Genomic DNA, 26,907 nt, shown 5'->3' on the forward strand with positions numbered 1-26,907 from the left:
CTGTATTAAAGTCACTTTTCATTAAAGCTTTATATGTTTTGTCTTGTTGCGGCGGATGGCAGAACCCACTTAGAGCAGGCAGGTTTTGAGGCTCCAGGGGTGCCTCTCTGAAATGAGGTGCCCTATAACAGATTTGTTGCCCTATAACAATATGGCAATTCTTTAATTTTTTACTGTTTTCTATAGTGCACCATTTTACAGGCCAAAATTATTTTTACTTTGTAGTTAGGGTGAATGGTAAGATTAAAACACTTAAAAGAAATAATGTTACCTTATGGAAAACCAATAATAATAGAAATCTATTGCTTTAGACTGACATATAAAATCTTGCCCTACCAAGGGAAAAGGTTATTATCTGGCACAGATCCAGACACGTTGATTTTAAAGATTACACACCTAAAAAATTCTTTCCTGCCATTTATTATCCTAATAGTGGTGTCAATAAATCATTTTTATCTTAAGAAAAAATTCTTCACAATGGAAGTTTTCGGGGTTTATACACACACACACAAAAATATGTACACATGTACATACACAAATATATTCATACTTGTATGTATTTTTTAAAATCAAAGATCAGAACAGAAATTACCTGATGATTTCTTCATGATACAGAGAACTAACAACTGGCCCACCAAAACCAGCATTTGCTTCTTTTCCTTTCTTCTCTGATGACTGTGAATAAAAAAAGAAATATGAATTAAGCAGTGTGCACTTAAACCAGTTACAGAATACACTTTGCTAAGCAATACTAAAGATTTGAGTCTCCACATCATTTCTTGGAGACCCTATTGGCCCTACAATTATAAGATGGTACCAGAAAAGCAAGAGGACTCTCTGGACATCACAGCAGTGGAATGAGTACCAACTAGCAAGCTTTCGTCCTTTCACTATCCTTTTTTGGACCATTTAAAAGCCATTCCCAGCTGACAAGATATTAGCTATGTTCACTCTGGAAAACACGGACACTCAAGGTGGGAAAATGAAAACAACATATGAATGTTGAAATGAATGTGATTGAGAAAATCATACCTAAACTAACAAAGTTAAAGTTTCTAAATAAGAAATAAATTAAGCTGTAGTAAAACTTCAAAACTGACCACAATATTTTTAGGTGGAAAGAAGAAAAGAGAGAAGAGGGAAAGGAATTGGAGATTCCTTTGTGATTCCTCTAAAAAAAAAAGAGAAAGAGAAAAAAACTGTTAAGGAAATATGTTTCCAAAATACTCAACAGAACTTGCTATGTTCTCAAAGGAACAAGATTAAATTTAAAAATAAGATTCACCAAACATGTAATGTGACACAGTATACTTAAATGTTGTTATTGTCTGAAAGAATGAAGCAGCAACCTTTGTAAAAGTCCATGTCTCCTGTAATACTGACAATTTTTACATCAGGATAAGACATTAAGAAATAAGAAAAAGTTCAAATAACTAACTTTATCTCTCACCTTAAGGAATTAAAAGATGAAGAAAACCAAAAGCCAGTAGAAGGAAGAAAATAATAAAAATTAGAGCAGAAATAAATGAAATAGAAATAAAAAAGTTATCCATAAGACAAATGAAACAAAAAGCTGGTTTCACCTGGGTAGTATCTTCTTTGGAAAATTGCCTACTCAATCCTCTGCCCATTTTATTGGGTTTTGGAGGTGAGGGGAATTTCTAGAGAGTTGTGTGAGTTCTTCACATATATTGGATATTAATGACTTCCCAAATATATGAATTGCAAATATTTTTTCCCACTCAATGGTTTCCTTTGCTGGCGGGAATGCAAAATAGAACCAACACTTTGAAAGACAAAACTGATGAATTTTGATAAAGACTGCAATGAATCTGTAGATTACCTGGGCAATACTGCCCTCTTAACAATAAAAAAATTTCCAATCTATCAATATTAATGAGATACTTTTAATCTTGTTCAGCAATAGTCTATAGTATCCAGTGTAAAATTGTTTACCTCCTTAACTAGAATTACTCCAAAGTATTTGGATGTTACTGTAAGTAGAATTATTTTAGTTTCCATTTTAGAGTACTCATTGCTGAGATACAGAAATTCAAATGACTTTTACATGCTGATCTGGTATTTAGCAACATTGCTGCATTCCTTTATTAAGTCTAATAATTTTTTATTGTCTAATAATTTTTAATGGATTCCTTGGATTTTCTATATATATGATCATATCATCTACAAAGACAGTTTTACTTCTTCCCTTCCAATAGAATGCTGTTTATATCTCTTTTTTTGTCTAATTCATCAGGCTAGATTTTACAATACAGTGTTGAGTAGCAGTAGGGAAAGCAAGCTTCCTTGGATTATTCCATCAAGATAGTTACCTGTGGGCACTTCATAAATGCCCATTATCAGGGTTAAGTTTCATCATCATTTGTTAAAGTTATCTTAAGATATAGTGTATAAGTTGGTAGCCCTTTGTTTTTCCTGCTGACTTCAGATCTGAAAAGAAATCTGCACCAGTTCTTTTTTTTTAGATTCATTTATGCATCAAGAACTGGGGTACAGGCCAGACAGGTGCACCGGGTGACAGGATTCACCAGATACAGAGCAGGCAGATTGACAAAGTACACACTACTGAGGGGAGCAGCAGGTGAGACAGGAGAGGTCTGCTGGACTATGTGGGTCACCTCCCTGGTTGGGGATGGAACTTGTGCTGTGTGGCTGCAGACAGCTTCATAATGCTGCGCTTTAACCTGTTGCACCACCAGGGAGGGTCCTGCCCCAGTTCTTACCTATGTTTCTTAGTATCATCTGTTTAAGTTTTGGTTTTTTGGTCTAGATGCTTTAAGCTTTCCTTTTTCATTGGTTTTCAACAGTTTCACTATGTTGATCATATGATTTTAACATTTCTTCAGCTTAGATTTCATTGACCTTTCTTGGAGTTTAGGGCAATGATTCTCAAATAGGGGATTCTTTTTTGTTGTTGTTCCCTATCATTCCCCAGGGATATCTGACAATGAGGTGACTTTTGATGGTCACAAGTAGTAGTGTTACTACTGACATCTAGTAAAAAGAGATGAGAGTGAGTGGTGAAGCTCTCATAATGTATAGGACAGCCCTCCACAACAAAAACAACCAGTCCCAAGTGTCATGGTGCTTTAGGATATTTAGCAACTATTTAGAATTTCACCTGTTATTTTCGTCCACCTGTCTTCTCTCTCTCTTGGTTTTCCTCTTCTTTCTAGGATTCCATTTATATGTATGGTACACTAGTTGATATTTTCCTAAAGTTCACTGGGTGTTTCTTTTCGGTCTTTTTGTACTCTGTGCATTATTATTAGTTTTACATGTATCTCACTAATCTTTTCTTATGCAATGTTAATCTGCTGTTAGTTCTATCTGGTGGTTTGTTGGTTTTTTGTTTTTTTTCCTTCAGTCTTCTCACTTCAGATATTATTTTCTTTCACTTCTAGAAGTTTCATTTGAGTCATTTTGTAATTTTCATTTCTTTTCCATAATGTTCGTTTTCCCTGGAAATAGACATGTCGAATCTGTTTAGAATAGCTGTTTTCACTTCTATCACTGGCAGGTATTTACACCTCTGTGGATAATATTTTCATGAAATTTTGCATATTTTGAAGACTTTTACGGTAAGCCAAGAATTGTAAATTTTACACTTTTGTTTTCTAAAATTTGTTGTATTCCTTTAAATTATGTTAGATTTTTGTTGTGGCATAAAGTCAGTCATGTGAAATAAATTTGGTTCCTTTCAAATCTCACTTTTTAGAGCTTTGTTAAAGCAGAGGTAGAGCAGTTTGGAATCTAAAGCTTAACTTAACCTTGCTACTGACATGAAGAATGCCTGAGGCCACTATCACATGCACATATATTACATCTTCTTTCTACTCTTAATAGAAAATAAAATATTCTGTCCTACATCAGTTCCCAAATTGCTTGGACTACTTCTTTCTTGTATTTCCTCCCCAGCCTGTTATTTCCTAAACAAACAGATCGCTCTGCAGGTCTCTGTAGTCCATCTCTCTCTATGCAGGAACATTCTCTCTAATATTGGGTACTGCATATTCTAGCTCAAACTGGCAAAATAACTGGGCTCATTGGATCTCCCATCTCTGCATTACAGCCTGTAAACTGCCTTCAGGCAATAAACTGAGGCAATTGGAAGGCTCAATTTGTTTCCCTTCTAGTTTTCTACTCCTTTTAGTATAATGCCTGAAAATCATTATTTTTTCTACAGGGCCTGGTTTTCTTTCTGTTTTAGGAAAAAGGGTAAAATTCTCCCCTATTTTTCTACTGTGCCCAAAAGCAGAAGTCCCACAAATGTTAATTTTAAAATCAGCATTATATTCCATGCAGTAAGGCATCATAACTTAATCATTGTCAGTTGTCTATTTAGGTTATTTCACTTACTAATTCATTAAAGATATGATGAATACCTTTGTACAAAAAGCATAATATAGTTTTCATTAAAATCTTCGGGGAGGGGGGAACCTGACTATATAATTTAATTACGATTCATTCTAAATATATTTCTTCTTCCCAGGATTAACTCCTCTTTCTGGAGTGATTGTACAAAGAAAGTTACAATTTGGTAACACTTGTGTGTGGGGGGGGGGGTGAGGGGAGATTATATTTTAGGCAGAAACAATATTTTAAAAATAATTGCCATTATTATTGATTGAATTGAGAATAAATCTGCCAAAGATATATTAGTTTTTCTCTCCATTCACTTTATCTACGGGGTAAACTTTGGCTACTTTATCTTCTCAATTTCCACTCCAGTGAAATGTTTCTCCTAGAAGCTTACAAAGTTTATTCCATTTCTCTCTACTCAAAATCCATTAAGTTATTTTTATGTTGCATCAGCAGTTAAAGAAAGACTCCAATTTGGCAACCTGTAAGATAAAATTTGCCAATTCTTATATTGCCTCAGATTATATTATTTGAGACACTGAAATGCTCCTTCATTCAAAGGGGAAAGGATAAGTTGTTAGCTGAATCTTTATCACTTGATTCAGATTTCACCTTAGTCAGTTGCTGGGTCAAGATTTAGAATTTGCAAAGCTTTATTTTCCATCTGAAAAAGTAATTATTCTAAAAACAATCAGGCTTGTATTGCATTGAGGGGGCTTCTTATTTCCCTGCTACCTTTTTAGGCTCTGATTTTACTAGTTTACTGGCATAATATGTTATAGGTCTGACTATAGAATTTTGGGTAAATTCACCTCTCTGCCTCAGTTTTCTCATTTGTAAAAATAGAAATAGTACCTCATATCACCATGTTTTAAGGATTTAAAATATGTATGTATGGGCCCTCCCTTTTGGCATAGTGGGTTAAACACAGCACTAAGAAGTTAAAGCCACTTCAGCATGAGTTCAATACCCCACCAGGAGGTGACCCACATGGCACAGCAGACCTCTCCTGACCTACCCGCTGCTCCCCTCAGCAGTGTTACTTCTCAGCCTGTTCTGCTCCCCACTCTGTCTCTGGTGAATCTTCTCACCACCCCTGCATCTCTGGCATGTATCCCAGTGTTGTATGCATAAATAAAACTTTTAAACAATACACCATTAATTTTTAGACACCCCCAGAATTTTAAAAATGTTAAAAAATGCATTTCTATTTGATGAACTATATCTTCATTTTACAAATTAAAAAAGATGAGAGGTAAAGTATCCAATGACATACAGTTCGTGGCAAAATTGACAAACCAAGATCTTGTGATATACAAAGTCTGTGCTTTTTTTTTTTAAAACTTATTTTTTATTTATTTATGCATAGAATAACTGGGGTGTAGGCCAGAGGTTGGGAGTGGTGGTGCAAGGACTCACCAGAGACAAAGTAATGAGCAGGACAGGCAGATCTATTGAAATACACAGCTCAGGAGAGCAGGGGGCAAGACAGGAAAGATCTGCTGTGCCACGTGGGTCAGCTCCCTGACTGGGGATGAACTCATGCCACAGTGGCTGCCAATAGCTTGGTAGCGTTTTTGGCTATTTATTAAACTGTGCTACCTCGCTAAGATTCTTTAGAAACATTTATCACATATACAACATAGTGTATTAAAATTTTCTGTTTCTTAAATACACACTGAAAAAAATTTAAGTACTTTATTAGCTCAAAAGAAAAATTTAAACCTATAATTCCTTGACTTTTTTAAGGCTGATTTTCATGATAAATTATACACAATTTACAATTAAGCAGACCAACACTGTAACTCTAGTCTTTAAAAATTCACTTTTTAAACAAACCTTTAAAAATATTCAGTATTTTTCTTGAAACATTTATCTCCATATACAAAAGTAAGAATGTTAACCTCATTTTATATTATCATCTGTCATTAAGAATATTTAAGGATGCTTTCGTGGATAAAGCCTAGTAACATACTTCTGAACAGTATAAACCTATTTCCCTAAATCATATACAGTATGATAAACGATTTTTTTTTTTTAAAGATTTATTTATTTATTCATATAGAACTGGGGTACAGGCCGGAGATGCGGAGGGTGAGAGGATTCCCCAGGGACAGAGTGGGTAGCAGAACAGGCAGATGACGAAATACACTGCTGAGGGCAGCAGCGGGCGGGTCAGGAGAGGGCTGCCCCGCCATGTGGATCTCCTCCGGGGCAGGCGGGGATGGGGATCGAACTCATGCGGAAGTGGCTTTAGCTTCTCAGTGCAGTGCTTTAACCTTCTGCGCCACCAGGGAGGGCCCAAAATGATTGTTATTTTAATTAAAAAGTGTTACCATGAAAATACTATTGGTTGCTCTAACAGTAATACTTACAAAATTTCTCAAATAAGCTATATAAACTGGTGTTTTATTCTTTACCTCTCTTAAAATTATAAGCATACATTTAAAAAATAATCTTAAAAAACAAATTTAAAACAGGCCCGCCCTGGTGGCGCTGTGGGTTAAAGCACAGCACTAAGAATCTAAAGCCACTTCTGCATGAGTTGGATACTAGCCTGCCCCAGAGGTGATCCATATGGTACGGCAGACCTCTCCTGACTGCCAACTGCTTCCCTCAGCAGTGTAATTTGTCAGTCAGCCTGTTCAGCTCCCCACTCTCTCTGAAGAAGTCCCTGCACCTCTGGCTTGTACCCCAGTTTTGCATGCATAAATAAATCTTTTAAAAACAAATTCCTCCACCAAATAAATTTCCTCAGTCTGTATGACAAAACAAAATACAGAATGGCAACCTGTCCTATTACCACTCTATAATGAATTTAAGAATAAATATATTATCTTTGTCTTAATTTCTGGCTATTGTCATTTGTCTTGGTTCCAGATTACTTTAAAACTAAGATATATGAGATTATCACTTATATACCTGCCCAGCTTTCATTGTAGAATATAGAAGTACTTATCTTTGTGAAGTATTTAATAATGCTACTTTTAAATGGCTCTAATGGAAAATTAGCTTCAGGTTATTATGACTAACTTACTAGAAATGTAACTAGAAATGATCAACTTAAATGCTCTTTGAAAAATAATTTTGAATATAGTATTATATTTATTTATTTATTATATTTATTTTTTAAATTTAAATTTTTAAGTGCCAAAGTAAATCCTAAAAGACCAAATATTCAAATAGTTAAGCTGGCTTTTTTTGTTAATAATGTAAAAATAAATAGAAAAAAAAATAAAGGAACTGCATTGTAAACAAAACAAATGGCAAATATTTCTATAATATTATAAGCAATATATCCAAATGATTTCAGATGCAAGAAAAACAGTAAACAGGCCATGATTGTGAAGCAGACAGCAATTACGTCATATTTAAAGTAACACAGGTTTAAAGTTTTATTCACATTCACACACCTATCAGTAATATTACACCAAATTTGGGGAAATATTCAACACCTCTAGTCATCTAAAAAATACAAATTAAAACCACGAAGAGCAATGGATTAAACTAATTCCATTAAGCTAACAACAATCATCTCAGTTGGTAGAACTACAGTGAAACACGTACTAATACTAAGTTAATGTCCCTAATAGCCTTGTAAAATGGTATTACTCTTTTGGAAAGCAATATTGCAATTCTACCAGATTCATAAAAATATTAGCATGCTTCCATCATTTTCAACATTAATACAGCTTCTAGAAAATGTAAGAAGTAAAATACAACACTAAAGTAACTTTGTTGGGATTCAAAATCATCTTTTCAGTTACTCATCTTTATGTAAAATAAATATTCTTGAATCTTTTCTGTTGTTTTTCATGAAGTATTTGAAACTTTAACTCCTAGGGGACTTCCAAAACTATCTGGTCCCCTACTCTGACTTTTATCTGATTCTTCATTTTCCTTTTTTTTATTGTCCTTGTCCCACTTGGGTTTCACTGAATATTGGTGGTTTATCCATTTTCTCTGAACAACAAATTTTGTTACAGATATTGACTAATAGCTTTAGGTTATGCTATAATGGTTATTCCGATAAGGGAGTATTCCAGCATTTGAAAAGCTATGCTATTGACACTGCCATCTTTCTGGAAATTCAATAATCGTAAATGGTTTTTGGTGGAATATATGAATTGAGTATACAAATAGATTAATTCCATTAATTGCATTCCATTCTCTTTTCCATCACTCTTGTCTCCATTCAACCAACTATCTTAAGATGAATGATTTCATAAAAGAAAAGTCATAACTTGGTGATAAAGATACAATTAAGATCATAGGTCATGTTTAGTGTCTGTGGCTTACAAAAGTTTTTAGAACACTACACCTTGCCATTGTAATAGCAATTAATATAAATTCCAACTTAACAACTCAGAATCCTCAAAACCATATTTTCAAACTATGATATACAGGGCTCATGATCTTGAGCTCATCAATTAGTTGTACAAACAAGCCACATAAATATAGAATGCATACAACATATTATTGACTTATAGCAAGTCACTTAATCTTCATAGTTCAAAATTCAGTTGATCTCAACAACAAAAATATTAAGTTTCACAGAAACAGAATTCAAGTAATTAAATCGAACTTATCACATGAATTCATATTTTCATTTTTAGCTTATAATAGAATTCTGATGAATACCATCAGTAATTCACAAGTAAAAATTAATGCAATTTTATGGATCAACAACTTTCACAAAATAAAACATCTACTGTTTTATGATTGCTACTAACAAAAAAAGAAATTTATAAATTTATCAGATGTAAAAATTGTGTGCCAAAATATTTAATAAACATGTAAATATTAAAACTATTTTATTATGTCTGTTACAGGTTTTCATAAATACTATTATCAGATTAAGAAAATTTGCCTCTATTAATAGCTGCTAAGATCATTATCATGAAAATTGGACTTTGTCAAGACTTTTTCCTCATCTCCATCAAATGTGGTTTTTTCCTCCATTTTTTCTGTTAATGTGATAAATTATACTATCATTTTTCAAAAGTTAAACCATTACTAGAATTAACCCTATTTCATCAATATCTGTTATTCTTTTATTTTTTGCTGGAAAGCAACTGATTTTGTATTTACCTTTTCTGTATCATTCTTTTCAGGCTTAAGTGCCAAGGTTACTCTGCCTTATTAAAAATAAAATGACAATGATAGTGAAGGCAAGGATAAACAGATGGGACTACATGAAGTTAAAGAGCTTCTGTACGGCAAAAGAGACATTACAAAAAACAGACATCCCACTGATTGGGAAAAAAATTTCTCACACAAAATGAGTGATAAAGGATTGATCACAAAGACATACAAAGAACTGATGAAACAACAAAAACAAACAACCCCATCAAAAAATGGGCAGAAGAGCTAAAAAGACACTTCTCCAAAGAGGAAAAGCAGATGGCCAACAAGCATATGAAAAGTGTTCAACATCACTTGTAATAAGGGAGATACAAATTAAAACCACAATGAGATACCACCTCACCCCAGTGAGAATGGCACATCTTCAAACACCCAGCAACAACAAATGTTGGTGAGGATGTGGAGAAAAAGGAATTCTCCTGCACTGCTGGTGGGAATGCAAACTAGTACAACCACTATGGAACACTGTTTAGAGGTTCCTCAAACAGCTTAACATGGAGCTTCCCCAGCAACCCCACTCCTAGGTATCTACCCAAAAGACACAAAAACACTGATTCAAAAAGATACCTGCACCCCCATGTTTATTGCTGCCTTGTTTACAATTGGAAAGATGTGGAAACAGCCCAAATGCCCAAAAGTGGATGACTGGATTAAAAAGATGTGGTACATATATACAATGGAATATTACTCAGCAACCAAAAAAAAAAACACATGCCTTTTGCAGCAACATGGATGGAGCAGGAAAAGATCATGCTTAGTGAAATAAGCCAGAAAGAAAAGGAAAAATATCGGATAGTTTCACTCATAGCAGGAGTATAACGGACCAGGTGAGAAAATAATAATAATAATAATAATAATGAACAGCTATATACCAGAGACATTTTATGGAGGTGCAATGGGGAATGGGATCAAAAACAGTGGGAGGAGGGAAATGTACTGGACTGTGGTGATAGGAACCCAGGGGATTATAAGTGAGATGAAAAAAAATGCACAAAATGATGTAAAAATAAACTATTGTATTATTTTAAAAAAAAGAGAGAGAGGGCCCTCCCTGGTGGCGCAGCAGGTTAAAACACAGCACTAAGAAGCTTAAGCCACTTCCGCATGAGTCGATTCCCGCCTGTCCCGGAAGAGATCCACATGGCGTGGCAGACCTCTCCTGACCCGCCCGCTGCTCCCCTCAGCAGTGTACTTCGTAGATCTGCCTGTTCTGCTCCTCACTCTGTCTCTGGTGAATCCTCTCACCCTCCGCATCTCTGGCCTGTACCCCAGTTCTATATGAATAAATAAATAAATCTTTAAAAACAAAAAAAAGAGAGAGGGGAGAAGTGTTCCCCTCTTCTATTTTCCAAAAGAGTTTCTATAAAATTAACATTATTTATTCCTTACGAAAACTGGAAAAATGTACCAATAAAGCTATCTGGGTCTGAGTCTTTCTCTGCAATAAGGTTTTTAAAGGTGAATTTTTTTTTAAAGATTTATTTATTTATGCATACAGAACTGGGGTATAGGCCAGAGGTGCAGGGGCAGTGAGAAGATTCAGCAGAGACAGAGTGGGGAGCAGCAGGCGGGTCAGGAGAGGTCAGCCACGCCATGAGGTCACCTCCTGGAGGGGAGACTGAACTCATGCTGAAGTGGCTTTAGCTTCTTAGTTCTGTGCTTTAACCCTCTGTGCCACCAGGGAGGGCTAGGTGAAATTTCTTTTATAGATATGAACTATTCAAGATGTTCTTAAATAGTCAATTTTGGTAAAGTGCACTTCTTAAGAAATATACTAATTTCTCCCAAATACCAGTATATTTATTTGCCTAAAATTGTTCATAACATCTACTTAATATTTTGACTCTAAGATGTCTGGTGTTCTTTTTCATTCCTGACATAGGTAGTCTGTCTTTTTTTCTCTTCTCTGCTGATCATTCTTGCTAGCAAAAAAGCCAACTTTGGTTTTGCTGTTTTTCTCTACAGCACGTATATATTTTTATTTCATTGACTTTTCCTTGTCTTTCTATATTTTAATTTGATTTTTTGTCCTTTTTGTAATTTCTTTAAATGGAATCATTATGTCCTCTTGGGAATTACAAATCATTTAAGAAGAAATTTCCCAAGGGTTAATATCCAGAAATATTCTAAGCTTTTAGAATCCTCTGGCTTCCCACTTGAAAAAAAAAGAAATAGGCTTTGTTTCATCAAAAAGCAAGTTGATGAACAGAAAGAAAGGATATAAAATAAAAAAGTTCCTTACCTTATATAAGACTTTTATTTAGGTGTAAGCTAAAGATAGTTTAAGACTGCGTATATGGGGAACAGAAAAATAAAGATAGATTTCTAGAAGCAGTTCTCCAAAGAGCATATTTTATATTTCCTATAAGAATCAAAACCTCAGTATTTGCCTCTAGCTCTACAGATATTACAGAATAACTTCAATAGGAATGATTAAGAATCTTATATTCCAGTTATCTAAGTAGTTCACTCAGTTATTAATGTAAAGTTCTGATACAAATGTCTCCCTTCTTAATATAACCTACCCTTACCATCCTATTAAAAACTGTAACCCACAGTGAAAGTGTGTAGAAAAAGGAACCACCATTCACTGTTAGTGGGAAGGTGACTGTGGAAAACAATATGGGGGTTTCTCAAAATATTAAAATAGAACTACAATAGACAAAGCAATTCTACTCCTAAGTATCAGAATATGAAAACACTAATGCCTATGTTCATTGCAGTACTACTGACAATAGCCAAGTTATAGAAACAACCTAAATGGTTAATGACAGATTAATAAATCAGAAAGATCTGGTATACATACACACACACACACAATGGAATACAATGAGATATAAAGTAAGATGAAATCTTGCCATTTACAACAACATGGATTGCATGGGAAGGGATTTTGCTAAGCAAAATTGGTCAGGAGAAGAAAGACAAATAGCAAATGATTTCACTCATGTGGATTATAAAGAAACAAAACAAGGGAGCAGATCAAACTAAAATAAAATCTAGAAATCTGACTGCAGAAGAGGCTATCAGAGGGGGAAGGTATGGGCTAGAAACAAGAGGAAGGGGTCCAGTGGACTATGGTGAAGGGTTATTGGTACTTAGGAGGTAGGTGTGGTGTGGCAACATACATTTGAAAGGGTATGAAGCTATACGCCTAAAGTATATAGTGTTATAAACCAACATGTCTCAATAATCCTGTAATTCAATATCCCTTAATCCTATATTCTAATCCTCATGTATCCCTGCGGCAGAATTTAAGCCCAATAACTATATGCATTACAAGACCATAGTGAAAACTACATAGAATAAAACATCTAAAATAATTGGCATAGTAACTGGAATATATTAAGAAGTCAGTAAATGAAGTTAATAATTACTTTTATTATTACTGAGTATCTTAACCAAAATGGATCCATTTAAATTTCTACTGGCAAATTTAGTCTCTACCTACCCTGTATACTGCCTATATCAAGGTTCCTGAGAAGCATGCTAATCAAATTTTCTGATGTGACAGGGTCAATAAAAATAGCTCATATACCAGATGACATGTTCATAAACCAAGAGTAGATACAGTGTTGGAATTATATGATGAATCAAATAAATGCAATTTAATGAGTACACATGCAGTAATGAATTTAGGACAGAATAGACATTGCATAATAGAATATGTGAATAAGGCTTGGGATTTCATTTCTCTGAAAATGACAGAAAAAATAACATTGTGATGCACTTGCCAAAAGTAATTTTAAGGTATATCAGTAAAAGTATATCCAAATGAGAGAAGGCTTCATTTCTATAGTGGTCAAACTATGTCTTGAATAGCCTATTCAACAATTCCAAAAATTACACTTTGAGAAACTAAAACATGCATTCAAGAATCGATTGAGATGGTGGTGGAACCATCTGATAGTATTGGGGATGGAAAACAATTTTGGAAATTAAGGATAGTGAGCCTGAAGAAAAACTTAATGCTGTCATAACAATGAAGAGCTCTCTATATAGAAACTTGACTTATCCTATTGATATGTTACCTAGAAAGCAAAAATAAAACAGATTAGAAAACAACAATAACAACAAAACAGTGAAATAGATTCTCGTCTATAAAGTAAGAACTTCCTAGTACCTGGAGTTATTAAAAAACAAAGCTTCTTCATAATAATGGATTTCTATCACTAGGAATCTTCTAACAGAAACTAAAATAAGACTGCTGAAATGCCTTGGAGAAGAAAATTAATCTAGACAACCATCAAATTCTTCTTACTATAAAACTATAAACCCATAGTAAGAAAAAAGAAAAAAATTAGAAAAAGACATATACAAATGGTTAACACACACATTAAAAAATGTTTTTACTTCACTAACCATCAAGGAAAATGCAAATCAAAACCATAGTAAGAAACAAATTCATACCCACTTAAATGTCTATAGGAAAAAAGAAATTAAGGAGTACTGGCAAGGATGTAGAGACATTATCAAATATTGTTGGGACCTCCCTGGTGGCGCAGCGGGTTAAAGCACAGCACAAAGAAGCTTAAGCCACTTCCACATGAGTTCGATCCCTGCCTGCCCTAGAGGAGATCCACATGGCGAGGCAGACCTCTCCTGACCCGCCCGCTGCTCCCCTCAGCAGAGTACTTCGTCGATCTGCCTGTTCTGCTCCCCACTCTGTCTCTGGTGAATCCTCTCACCCTCCGCATCTCTGGCCAGTACCCCAGTTCTGTACGAATAAATAAATCTTAAAAAAAAAAAATATTGGTAAAGGGAATGCAAATGTTGTAGTCACCTGGAAAAGTCTGGCAATTTCTTTAAAAAATTAAACAGAGACCTGCCATATGACCTAGCAATTCCACTCATAGGTGTATGCCCATGCAAATGAAGAATTAAAAATCTTCATTCAAAAATTTGCGTACAAAACTTGGCATTATTCATACAACAGCCAAAACGTGAAAACAACCCAAATGTGCACTGATGGATACAGAAAATGTGGTGCAACCAAGTAACAGAATATATGCACATAAAAAAGAAACTAAGCATTGATAATGGTACAATGTGAAAAAATTCATATTCTACACTGAATGATGCTAAATGAAGCCAGATACATATGACTCCATTTATTTGACATGTTCAGAACAGGTAAATCTATAGAGATATAAGGTAGTGGTTGTTTAGGGCTGGTAGAAACTGGGAGATTGAAATGGATAATGAATGTATCTATCAATGGACATTTGGACTGTTTCCATGTTTTGGCTTTTGTGAATAATGCCAAGTTTCTTTTTGAGGTGATGAAAATATAATAAAATTAATTGTGATGATGGTGTACAACTTTGTGAATATACTAAACATCATTGAATGGAACACTCCAAATGGGCAGCATAGTGTGTGAATATGCTGTATTTCAGTTTTTTAAAAGGCATCTAAAAGAGTACAAAGTTTAGAAATAGCAGGCGAAGGGATAAATAATCTAAGCTCTAACTGGCCTATAAGCTCATCACATTAATTATCACAATTATTAGTAAACATAATGATAACCCTGGGAGTTGAAGAAAATGATGAAAATGTATTTAGTCAATTATGTTCAAAGAAGCTAGGTAACAAGGTCACTTTAGTAAAAATCTTGCCTAAAAATAAAAAAGCTAATCTTTTTAAGAGTACATTTAGTTAGCTAAAGAACTGACTCCTAATAGTTCATTCCCCAAATCTATAATCGAGGAGTAATCACTCTAGTGGACATTCTCCAATCTAGAACCACTACGTCATGATCTGTGCCATCACTACAATCACAAAATTGTATTCTGAATTACACAGAGATTTAACTAGTATATAAACTTTTTAAAAAAGTAACACCAGTTTAGAATCATAGTTGCTAATTTGCGGTCAATATGGTACTAATCAAGGCAATATACTCATAATTAATTCTTCAGAAATAAAATTATAACCAATGAACTTTTAAAATTTTTTGTTATACTCTTATTACATTCAGGCTAGTTTTCTAGCACATATAAAAAGCAGTATAGCTTCAAATTGTCTAAGTAGATAGGTTTATAAGGAAAATAGTCCAAAAGTTTCAGCTCTCTTCTCATTTTCTTTCTCTAGTCTAGGCATGGCACTACTGCCCCCAGAGGAAAGAAATTTGGTCAGACAGTAATTGTATTTGACAGCAGCAATTACATGCAAGGTTGGAGATTAGAAGGCCATTAATGTGTGTGCAGTAATTGCTTTGATATTTTCTCTTATACTGATGGTTTGTTTGAAGAGAATTCATGGCAAACTTTACCTTACATACAGTTGTTCCAGGAACTCCACTTTAAAAAGCAAATAAAAGGTACAGCAGGCATGCAGGATATACTTAAGACAATAACAAAGCATGTTATAGGAAAAATTATGAAATTCTGAAAGATATTTTCACATGTACCTTTTATGAACTACGAAAAATAAAGAAAAAACACACATAATGGAAGTGACTAAATGTTGATCTTTAGGAGGAATGCAAATTCTTTCGTAATATCACACTATAATAGAAGTTTACTCAGTATTTGTAAATTATATTAGGTAGAGTCTTGCAAACCTGGAAACTCCAGAAATGTCAGAATGATGGCAAACACTTATCTTGAAATCAGTAAGGGGAAGATATAGGTCAAATACATATTTGTAGCTCTTCCTCCTTCCATGTAACATGCTGGAGCAACTCAACAACTAAAACAATTATGGAAGAAATTATGGGTATACCTAAAAAAGGAGGTACAGTAGAAAAGATTCACAGGCCCAAAGGTTGGGATGAAATTTTATCCTGGCAGTAAAATCTGAGCTTTCAGGGACCTAACCACATAATGAAGGAAATCACCTGAGCAAGTGGAAAGGGACCACATGTGCCATATACAGTGAATGCTACATAAGGTGAATCCTGCTTACCCTGCAAGTCCTAAATCACCCTGGCAGGCTAAACTATCTATCCCCCATCTCTTCTATTTTTTTGTCAGCATTTTCCTGAAGGTTCTTAAGAAAGGTCTTCCTTAATCCATCTACCTTGTATCAGTGTAGAAATCAAAGATCAGTTAGCTCAGTTTAGTGGTCTAGGAAAAAATTATGTATGCCCATGTCTGTCATTTATTATTACTTAAAAGACTTCAGTAAACAGATCAGTGCTAGGAAAATCTACAATCAGTAGTCAGAGAAAAAATACAGTGACTTAAGGACAGGGAGAGACTAAGATGAATCATAACAAGTGATAGGTTTTTTGTTTTTTTTTCTTTTGAAGGTAGCAAAATAATTGAAGAAATAGAGCTTTTATACAATAAAATGTAGGACATACATAAACACTAGCTGTATTATTCCATGAAATTCTAATGTACTATACACATTAACTTGGATTTCAGCCATGTTGAATATATTCATCTTATCTCTCCCATGACATGGCTCCAAATAGCCGTTAGTGAATGAGCATGATTCAGCAAGTGAAAAGCCTTCAAAGAGACAATGAAATATATATATAATCAGATTATTAGAACCACAATCAAAAAGCATATATTCCATATTATGAGGCACAGTTTATGTTAGCAAATATCCCTAGCTTTTTCCAATTCAACGCAGTTCAACACAGGAAGTATTTTTTTTTTTTTTAAGATTTATTTATTTGTACATACAGAACTGAGGTACAGGCCAGAGGGTCAGGGGTGGTGAGAGGCTTCACCAGAGACAGAGTGGGGAGTGGAACAGGCAGATCGTCGAAGTACACTGCTGAGGGGAGCAGCGGGCGGGTCAGGAGAGGTCTGCCACGCCATGTGGTACCTCTGGGGCAGGTGGGAATCGAACTCATGCGGAAGTGGCTTTAGATTCTCAGTGCAATGCTTTAACCCGCTGAGCCACCAGGGAGGGCCCACAGGAAGTATTTTTTTAAAAAAAGATTTATTTTATTTATTTATGCATACAGAACTAGGATGTAAGAAAGAGGTGGGAGGGTGGTGGAGGAGGGAGGTTGGGAGGATTCACCAGAGACTGGGTTCGTGAGAGGACTCACCAGGGACTGGGTGGGGAGCAGAACAGGTGGACTAACTGAAATACACTACTAAGGGGAGCAGCAGGTGAGACAACAGAGGTCTGCTGCACCATGTGGGTCAGGTCCCTGGCCGGGCATCAAACTCATGCTGTAGTGGCTGCTGATGGCTTCACAGTGCTGAGACTTAACCCCTTGTGCCATCACAAGGAAGGCCCCATAGGAAGTACTTTGTTTAAGCATTTACTCTCTTAAATACTGAGCTTAACACCAAAAGGCATATTAATCAAGGACATAATAAGATTAGAATTATTGGAATTTAGGACATATTGGAACTTAGGACATGCTCTGACATAAAACAGATGAGAAACAATACAAAACAAGTAAGGTCAAACACTCAAATGTGCACTATAATCAACAAATGTGACAGATTTACAGAAGAGGGGGAAGTTAGTATGAGCTGGAGACTTCATGGAGTAAACAGGAATTGATCAGGGCTAAAAATAATAGGTAGGAAGAAACAGTAAAAGGGATATTTACATAAAAACATGAGTAATGAAAGACATAATCCACTGGATTTGAGAACAATGAAGAGAGGCATGGGAAATGGGAGTCAAACTACAGTATGTAAAGTTAAAAAGCTAAGTCTGGATTCACTGTTGTAGAAAGATACAGATTACAGAAGATTCAAAAGAAAGAATTTAAAACTTAGACTTAATGGTTCTAACAAGTTTGGTATAAAACTAACCTTTGCCATTTTCCTATTAACCTTAATCATAAAGAGGAATATATGTTCCAGTATGAAATTATTCTCCATATGCAATACAATCTCGCTTAAAACACAACAAATTTGGGGGCCTCCCTGGTGGTGCAAGGGGTTAAGTCTCAGCACTATCAAGCTGTCCACAGCCACTGCAGCAGGAGTTCAATCCCCAGCCAGGAAGTGAACCACACAGCACAGCAGACCTTTTCTGTCTCTCCTGCTGCTCCCCTCAGCAGTGTATTTTAATCAATCTGCCTGTTCTGCTCCCCACTTAGTCTCCGGTGAATCCTCTCACTCCCTGCACCTCTGGCCTGTACCCCAGTTCTTGTATGCATAGATAAATCTTAAAAAAAAAACAAAAAACTTAAAACACAGAGCATAAAATGTTCTAAAAAATTAATGATGTTTTTCAGGGTTTCAGGTGCCTTAAGCATTTTAAAAAAAAACTTGCTATAATATTAACATACTGAAAGTGACAAACTCATTAGGCAATTTGGTAGCTTAATAGAATACTGAAGACATCCTAGTTACTCAAAGAAATTTCTAATATTGTCTTAATTTGGCACTAGATCACCTACCTTATCCATGGTAATGTAACCACAGTCAATAATTTTACTGCTTTTGTATTTTCTCCATAAATATAATTTACTATTCCATTTCCTAACATCCTTCCCCCATTATAACTATTCAGCTTATTAAGGGGTATCCTTGGTTGCAAACAAATAGCAGTTCATAAAGCCAAAACAATGGAATGTTCAATTCTGTTCTAAGGATATTTAGTCCCAATTAGCTGGACTCATAGTTGACCATAACTAATGAATATTCTGATGATGAACAGGCAAACGAAAAGACAGGTCCTCTGTAACTATTCTATTCCTAGTATAAAGGTATGTTTAATAGAAACTACTAGTTTCTAGCAACTAGTAGTTGCTAGCACATTCTCACACACTGATTTTAGTTTAACCATAACACACATAGTAAGGAAGCTTTGGCATTCCATCTGGTAATATAAGTCTGAAACTATGATCCCCATGATCAAGAGAAAAAGTTTAAGTTAATTTGTTATTTAATTATAAATAACTCATACTCAAAATATCATTAAATTAAATGAGGGATGCTTATACAAGGTTAAGGCTTGTTATATAGTTGCATTTCTACAACATTCTTCAATTTTACAAAGGGAAAAATGAAACACTCATGACCTTAAGAAAACATTTAAATCTGGTAAGCTGCATGTGTTTAACCAAAATGTTATTTGGTGGATAAAGGTTAAGTTAGTATGCTTTTACTCAAAATGTAAAATGAAGCCATTAGCATGTTATTTATTCCAATTCTATTCAATTTTTAAAAGCAACAAACCAATAATGCAAAATTGAAATGTAAACATAGTACATTCAAGGGGGATTTCCTGAGACTATAACCATATTTCTATAAAAATATTTATTACCCATATGATTTTGAAGCAGTCTCTCTGCAATGGGGTTGTAACTCCACAGCAATTACTATATTTGGAGTTTATTTTCAAAGTACCTATAGTATTTTGTGATTTAAAAGAAACTCTCAAAGACTGTGCCACTAAATATAAACAATAAGCAATAAGCATTATAGTCTAAGGCAGTAATTTTTAAAGCAATATTGGCGAAAACATGACAATTCCAAAAATAAACTCATGTAGTTAGTTATTTTTTAAGTTATTATGGAGTCTAATCAGGAACTGTTTTGTAATTACAAAAGTGTCAGAAGGAAGGATACTTCTTGGCCATAGCAAATACTGTCCAAGAATTCTAAAATCCTTTAAACAAACCACTTATTTGAAAAACTTCTGTCCTTATAGTCAATACTTAATATGTGAAATAAACTGTACTATCAAATTGCAGAATGTTTTCACCAAGAGTCTGTTCTTTCAGTGATTTATTTTTATTTTTGGGTAGTTATAATCAAGATTATTTAGCTTTCACTACTGAAAAATCAAAACTGAAACATCTAAACAGAGAACACCAATGATAACTTAGGATAAGAATCAGCATCACTGAGGTAACAACTATCAAATAGCAAGAAACTTGTTATCAATTTTATAGGGGTTCTTTACTCAGGACCGTATTTATGTAAGCGAGATCTTAAGATATTTATTCATAAGTTGGCTTAAGTAACTAGTAAACACTCCTTTGGGACCCAAACTTTGTAATACTGATTGATTGTTCTTCTGCCTCCCAGTATATGTCTGACCCTGAGTTTATACTTAGCCTGCATAATGTGCAAACAGAATGGCAGGTCACTATCTTAATTTATGAAATGATATAGATCTGTAAAATGCTATGGCTAAATTAGATTAAGGATGTTGTTTTTACCTAGATATCATTAAAATACTACTTTTAGCAACATCATAACATATGTCTTAAAAACTCAGTAGGTATGGTTCTGCAAACAATATAGGTAATAGATGTCATATTTCATACATATGCATTACTGTGTCACTTATTCGTTAATTCAACTTATAGTTACATCCTTCTAGCTGGGAGTACAAGGGTTACCATATCAGATATGCTTTCTTAACCTTTTGAAATTAAGAGTGGGAAAGAGACAAATGATAATTAAAAATATAAAAGAGAAACGTATAGTCCACAAAGTTTTAAAGTTGTATTTCCTTCTTTTTCTTCCATATCCTATGCAATAACACGATCATATATTTTTTCCATTCTTTACTATGAACCCACTCTGGTTCATGGTTTGTAGTCACAGATTTACCCCTGGGAAATTTGGAAAATAACACCTACTAATGTGATGCCGTGTTCAAAGAGGGTGTTAAAAAATTACTAACCATTCATGAAAAATCACAAAAGGCTAAGAGTCCTATAAGACTAATTTCTTCCTAGATAATAATGCATTCTTCAAAAAGTCTAAACTGGAACTTTAAGACTTGGTACTAACTTCAAGGAATTCATTATAAGGAAATCATTAGAGAAGTATGTGAACACATAAGTAGAAAAGTGTTTACTGTAGTATTATTTGTTAAGAGTAAAAGAAAAATTCAAACAGAAAAATGACAAAATTAAATAGGGATTACAATCATTAGTTTACACATACACATACACACACACACACACACAGAAAGATGACCATAATTGACAAGTAAAGCAGAATGAAAAGAAATTATCTGAGTAGCATAATTTAAGGGGGAAAATGGAAGATATAAATTCTAACTATGTTTATATGAATGTACAAAGAAATTTTGTTTATTATAATAGCTTATTATGTGTGTGTGTAAGCAATTTAATTTTGCACTTTTTCCCATCTCAGTTGTAATCCCTGTGGACATCCCATCACCAATTCACCTATGTGAATCACCATAGTCCCGTGCACTACCCCCCACCACTCCATTTCTTATCCCATTCCCCACCCAACTCCGTAAAATATCTTTGGTATATAGTTGTTCATTATTATTACCCCCCCAAACCCCGCCCCACCCTTTATGCTTCTGCTATGAGTGAAACCACTGGTATTTTTTGTTCTCTTTCTGGCTTATTTCACTAAGCGTGATCCCATCCAGCTCCACCCATGTTGCTCCAAAAGGCATGGGCTTATCTTTGTTGATTGCTGAGTAATACTCTGAGAAAAATTTTAAAAAATAAACAAAATGTTAACAAGAGCTGTCTTTACAATTCTTATTTTCCTCCATAAACAGATCTGTATTGTTTAAAAGTTGGATTTTATTTTTAAATAATCAGATACTTAAGGCTACTTGTTAACATACATACTTTATCATAAGATCTTTGCTGGGTTTTCTGTCCACAGATAGAAAGAGAGAATAAGGTAAGAAAGTGACAACTTCTTAAAACCTGGTTTCCATAATTACATTTTACACCATTGGGGAAAAAGCATATAAGAAAATTCCACATTACAGCACATGGACGAATTGGAGATGGGAATCCATAGGAATTACAAGTGAGATGAAAAAATGTACAAAATGAAGAATGATGTAAAAAACAAATATATATATTTAATATTTTTAAATGATTTTTAAAGCATATGTGTGTGTATAGCATGCATATGTATACAGATACACATATACATATATATGCACATATAGCTTATGTGTGTGTATATATATACACACACATACATATATATACACACACATACATATATATATATACACACACACACACACACACACACACATATACATACAGACAGACAGATATATACTAAAAGAAAAAAAAGGCCCCAGTTCCATTCAGTTTCCTTACGTCCTTGATTTCTGGACAGAAAACTTTATTATTACTCAGAACAATAATTCCAGTGACCAGTTCAAATTCTTTTTCATCAATGTTGGGTTTTGACCACAAGATAACCATCTTCACTAAAGTACCTTCTCCATGGAAGGGCAGGCACACCAAAAATCCACCTAAACCTGTGATCTCTTTGGGCTTTCTATCACCAAATCACCCATGTGCCATCACCATAGTCCAGAGCATTTCCCTCCCCACCACTGTTTCTGATTCCATTCCCCACTCCACCCCCACAAAATGTCTCTGGTATATAGCTGTTCATCGTTATCATTATTTTCTCGCCTGTTCCATTATATTGGAGAAACCATCTGGTATTTTTCCTTTTCTTTCTGGCTTATTCCACTAAGCATGATCTTTTCCAGCTCCATCCATGTTGGTTGCTGAGTAATATTCCATGGTGTATATGTACCACATCTTTTTAATCCAGACATCCATTTTTGGGCATTTGGGTTGTTTCCATGTCTTTCCAATTGTGAATAAAGCAGCAACAAACATGGGGGTGTAGGTATCTTTTTGAATTAGTGTTTTTGTGTCTTTAATGCCAAACTCTTTTCATCCTTGCCACTCTAAAAATTGAAAGATCAACAAACAGCATCTTGAACAGTAAATTTGTATCATTTGTAACAGTTTTGGTCTAAGAGTAAGGAATTGTGTCAAACAGCTTAAAGTCTTCCTTCATGTGTACTGAGATGTGAATAAAACCATACTGTCACTAGGAGACCACTCTAAAGTGAGATGGAGAACAAGTAGATTTTCAGACAGTGTCTGAAATGCAAGTCTTTGTAATACATATTTTTAAATGAACATATTTATTTCCAACTTGGTTAACAAAATCTAATTCAGGTAGCTGACAGATTTGATATATATGAAGAAAAACTATTTTCCAACTCTAAATTAAAGGAATATGACTTAGACTTGACTAAATCAGTCCTCATGATTCAAGGTTTGCTACAATATAACTGCAAAAAGGAAATGTATTCACTTTCCTCTCTGAATAATTCTTCTATAATTTCACTTTAGTCATTTATTTAACATAGCCTACCATGCATTACATTATAACTCACTAAAATCCCCAGCAACACTAACATTGCATCCCATTTATTTTTTGGTAGCTTATTAATAAAATCCTTATCTCTGTTCAATATTATATAGTTGGTATAATAATAAAAATAATTTATATTTGCATTACACTGCATAGTTTATAAACTCTCTCTACATATATAGGTCTTAATGAATTATAATCTTCCTTCACAACTTTAAAACATGACAATACACTACAAATCTCCAAAAGCAAATCCTGTCAAATAATGTAAATAAGATTTTACCAATAAAAGACCAATAAAAGTATAAAGAAATTAACCTACCATTCCCCTCTTACTTTGCTCCAAAACAACTCCACATTAGCTCTGTAGGCTTATTTTCTTAATTTAAGCTTTTAAAAAATACATAATAAATATCCTTATATTGTATTTTCAATCAATTGCCTAAGCTGAGACTATAATGTCATAAATAAAGCACCTGATCATAAATTTCTCTAAAGACATAAAATCAAAGACACCCAACTCCCACAAATTAAATGCAAAAATACAAATTAAACAATGGAAAGGTATCATTATATAAAATTCATGTTGATCAGTTAGCCAGTCTAGTTTGAACAGCTTTAGTTTATTCTCTGTACTGATATTAGATTATAACCATGTACCAAAATCATCTTGCTTATCTTTTCATTTTATGTTTTCTTATAAATTATGTAGCTATGGGAAAAAAGTCAATCACCTTTCAGATGTTTGACTGCAAAAGCACTACTTAGAATAGCAATGATATGAGTTATTTAAATACAGGACTCTGCATGAAATGAGGGCTATCTATAAAACAGCACACGCTTGAACTAGGGTATATATTACAACACTTCAAATACCTAGGAGATCTTAAGCCTCTCAGTATTCGCTACACAGCTGACGGTGAAGTCCAGTACAGACATTTTTTTTTTTTAAAGACCCAGGAAAAGAGAGAAACAACACAGTTTTTACACACACACAAAAACTACACTCACATATCCAGGCATTTAAGAGGCCACTTTGCTTGTGTTCACTACAAAATACATTCAAAATGTGTTAAGTTAACTCGAACTGATTTTTTTAAAGCATATGATTGAAATGGCATTTAAAACTAAATGCCATTGTATGAAGAAGGGTAAAAATACTTAACTGCTTAATTTTTGTTAAAATAAAACAATTTCTTATCTTTTTTTTTGGAGAAGGAAATTTATTTTTTCACTACATTTATTTAAGTAACACTAATTCACAACACTGTATATGTTGTAAGGGTATGTGTTAACACCTTTACAAATGCATGTTATCACACCATGCCCACCACCAAAGACCCAATAACCCTCCACTATATGGGTACCAAATATGTTAACTCTTGCATTACTTTGCTACTCCGAGTTGATTTATATAGTTAGGTGACAAGAGGCAAAAAGCTAGACTGTGAAGGAATGCTCCACTATCTTGTTTTATCTTACTGATAAAACAAGAAAGTCTCAAGGTTATCAGAGAAGGGCAGTGTCATGACCCAGGGCAGACTGTTGAAACACCTATAAGCAACTGGAAACAGCACAAAACCAAGATTATTTGTTGACCTAAAAGAAAACATCCCAAATCTAATTGTTCTAGGAAAACACTACAAACACAAAGGCCTATGTAGTCATCAATATATAAAAAAAATCATAAAATCTTCTAGTTCAGGTTTTTTTTTTTTTTTTTAAGTCATAGCCCAGTAACAGAGTAATTGTGTTAGGTGATTTTATAGTCATCAAAAAAAAAGTAAAAATACCTTCTTGGTATCATGAGTTTACTGGGAAAAATCACAGTCCAAAGTACATCAGTTCTTTAAAAATTTCAGATGACAATTAATCATTATTATTGTAAGATTTCAGTAAGATTATAGCATTGGTTTATGCTAAGTACCACAGCATGAAAAAACTCAATAAATCTTAGCTGTACTGAATCTCAAAGGACAAATTAACATAGTCACCCTTAATTTTACAATGCAGACAGACCTGGAAAAAAAAAAACAAAGATCTGGAAAAAAAAAAACAAAGACTTTCACATTCAGAGATGTAGGAATCTAGTACAGTGCTTGAGTAACAAAAAAATATAGGGGCCCTCCCTTGTGGTGCAGCGGGTTAAAGCACAGCACTAAGAAGCTGAAGCCACTGTAGCATGAGTTCGATCCCACCTGCCCCGGAGGTGACCACATGGCGTGGCAGATCTCTTCTGACCCGCCCGCTGCTCCCCTCAGCAGTGTATTGCATCAATCTGCCTGTTTGCTCCCCACTCTGTCTCTGGTGAAGCCTCTCACCACCCTGCGCCTCTGGCCTGTACCCCAGTTCTGTATGTATAAATAAAATAAATCTTAAAAAAAAACTGATAAAAATTAAGTCAGTTCTTGTACAAATATTGGAGATTTAAAACATTCAATCTTTCAATATATAAAACTTTTGCACATGATTCAAATTTGGGAGAATGAGTTGGGAAATCAAATCTCAAAGCTTATTCATGTAGGCTTATAATACAAAAATTTTAATGCTTTGACTTCTAAGAATAAAAAGGATTTTTTAAAAAGGAGCAATAGGGGCCTTCCTGGTGGCGCAACAGGTTACAGCAAGGTACTATGAAGCTCTCCGAAGCCACTGCAGCACAAATTTGTGTTTTTAGTGTTTTCCTAGAACATTTAGATTTGGTATGTTTCCATCTAGATCAACAATTAACCTTTCCTTTTATGCAGTTTCCAGCTCCCAGCCAGGCAGCTGACCCACATGGTACAGGAGACCTCTCCTGTCCTGCCCCCTGCTCCTCTCAGCAGTGTACTTCGTCAATCTGACTGTTTTGCTCCCCACTCTGGTGAATCCTCTCACCCTCCTGCACCTCTGGCATGCACCCCAGTTCTGTATGTATAAATAAATAAATCTTTTAAAAAATAAAAAGAAGCAATACTATGTTGTTGAAGTATTTTGTGTGAGAGAGAGAGAAAAAAAATGATAGGACTTGGAAAGCAACATTAATACCATATGTGAATGCAGCTTTGATATATTTTAGATTTCAAAGTGTCTATTTTTCAGTAACACCATAAAACTCCCTTTGTTGTAATTATTGATATGGAACACTAAATGACAGTAGTTAGTATGACGGAGATTTAAACATACATACAAATGACATACATATGGGAACAACAAATTGGCAAGCCATCACCATAAGAAGGTCTAGACTCACTTGATTAAACATTTCTTATAAATTTATACTTGCATTAAAAACCAACATATAAGGTTTCCCTGG

General features: G+C 34.4%; 1 protein-coding gene across 2 annotated transcripts in view; it reads right to left on the reverse strand.

The window, feature by feature from the left end:
• The window catches only part of ACBD6 (acyl-CoA binding domain containing 6), a 157,715-nt gene that overhangs the window by 102,072 nt on the left and 28,736 nt on the right, over positions 1–26,907 (reverse strand). For both annotated transcript variants that reach the window (XM_004688535.2, XM_012728836.1), the window contains exon 4: positions 593–675. In XM_004688535.2, coding sequence (XP_004688592.1) covers positions 593–675 — 83 coding nt within the window. The remainder of the gene's footprint in view (positions 1–592; positions 676–26,907) is intronic.

Source organism: Condylura cristata, unplaced genomic scaffold (genome assembly GCF_000260355.1).
Source record: "Condylura cristata isolate star-nosed mole 26May11 unplaced genomic scaffold, ConCri1.0 scaffold00024, whole genome shotgun sequence".
NCBI lineage: Eukaryota > Metazoa > Chordata > Mammalia > Eulipotyphla > Talpidae > Condylura > Condylura cristata.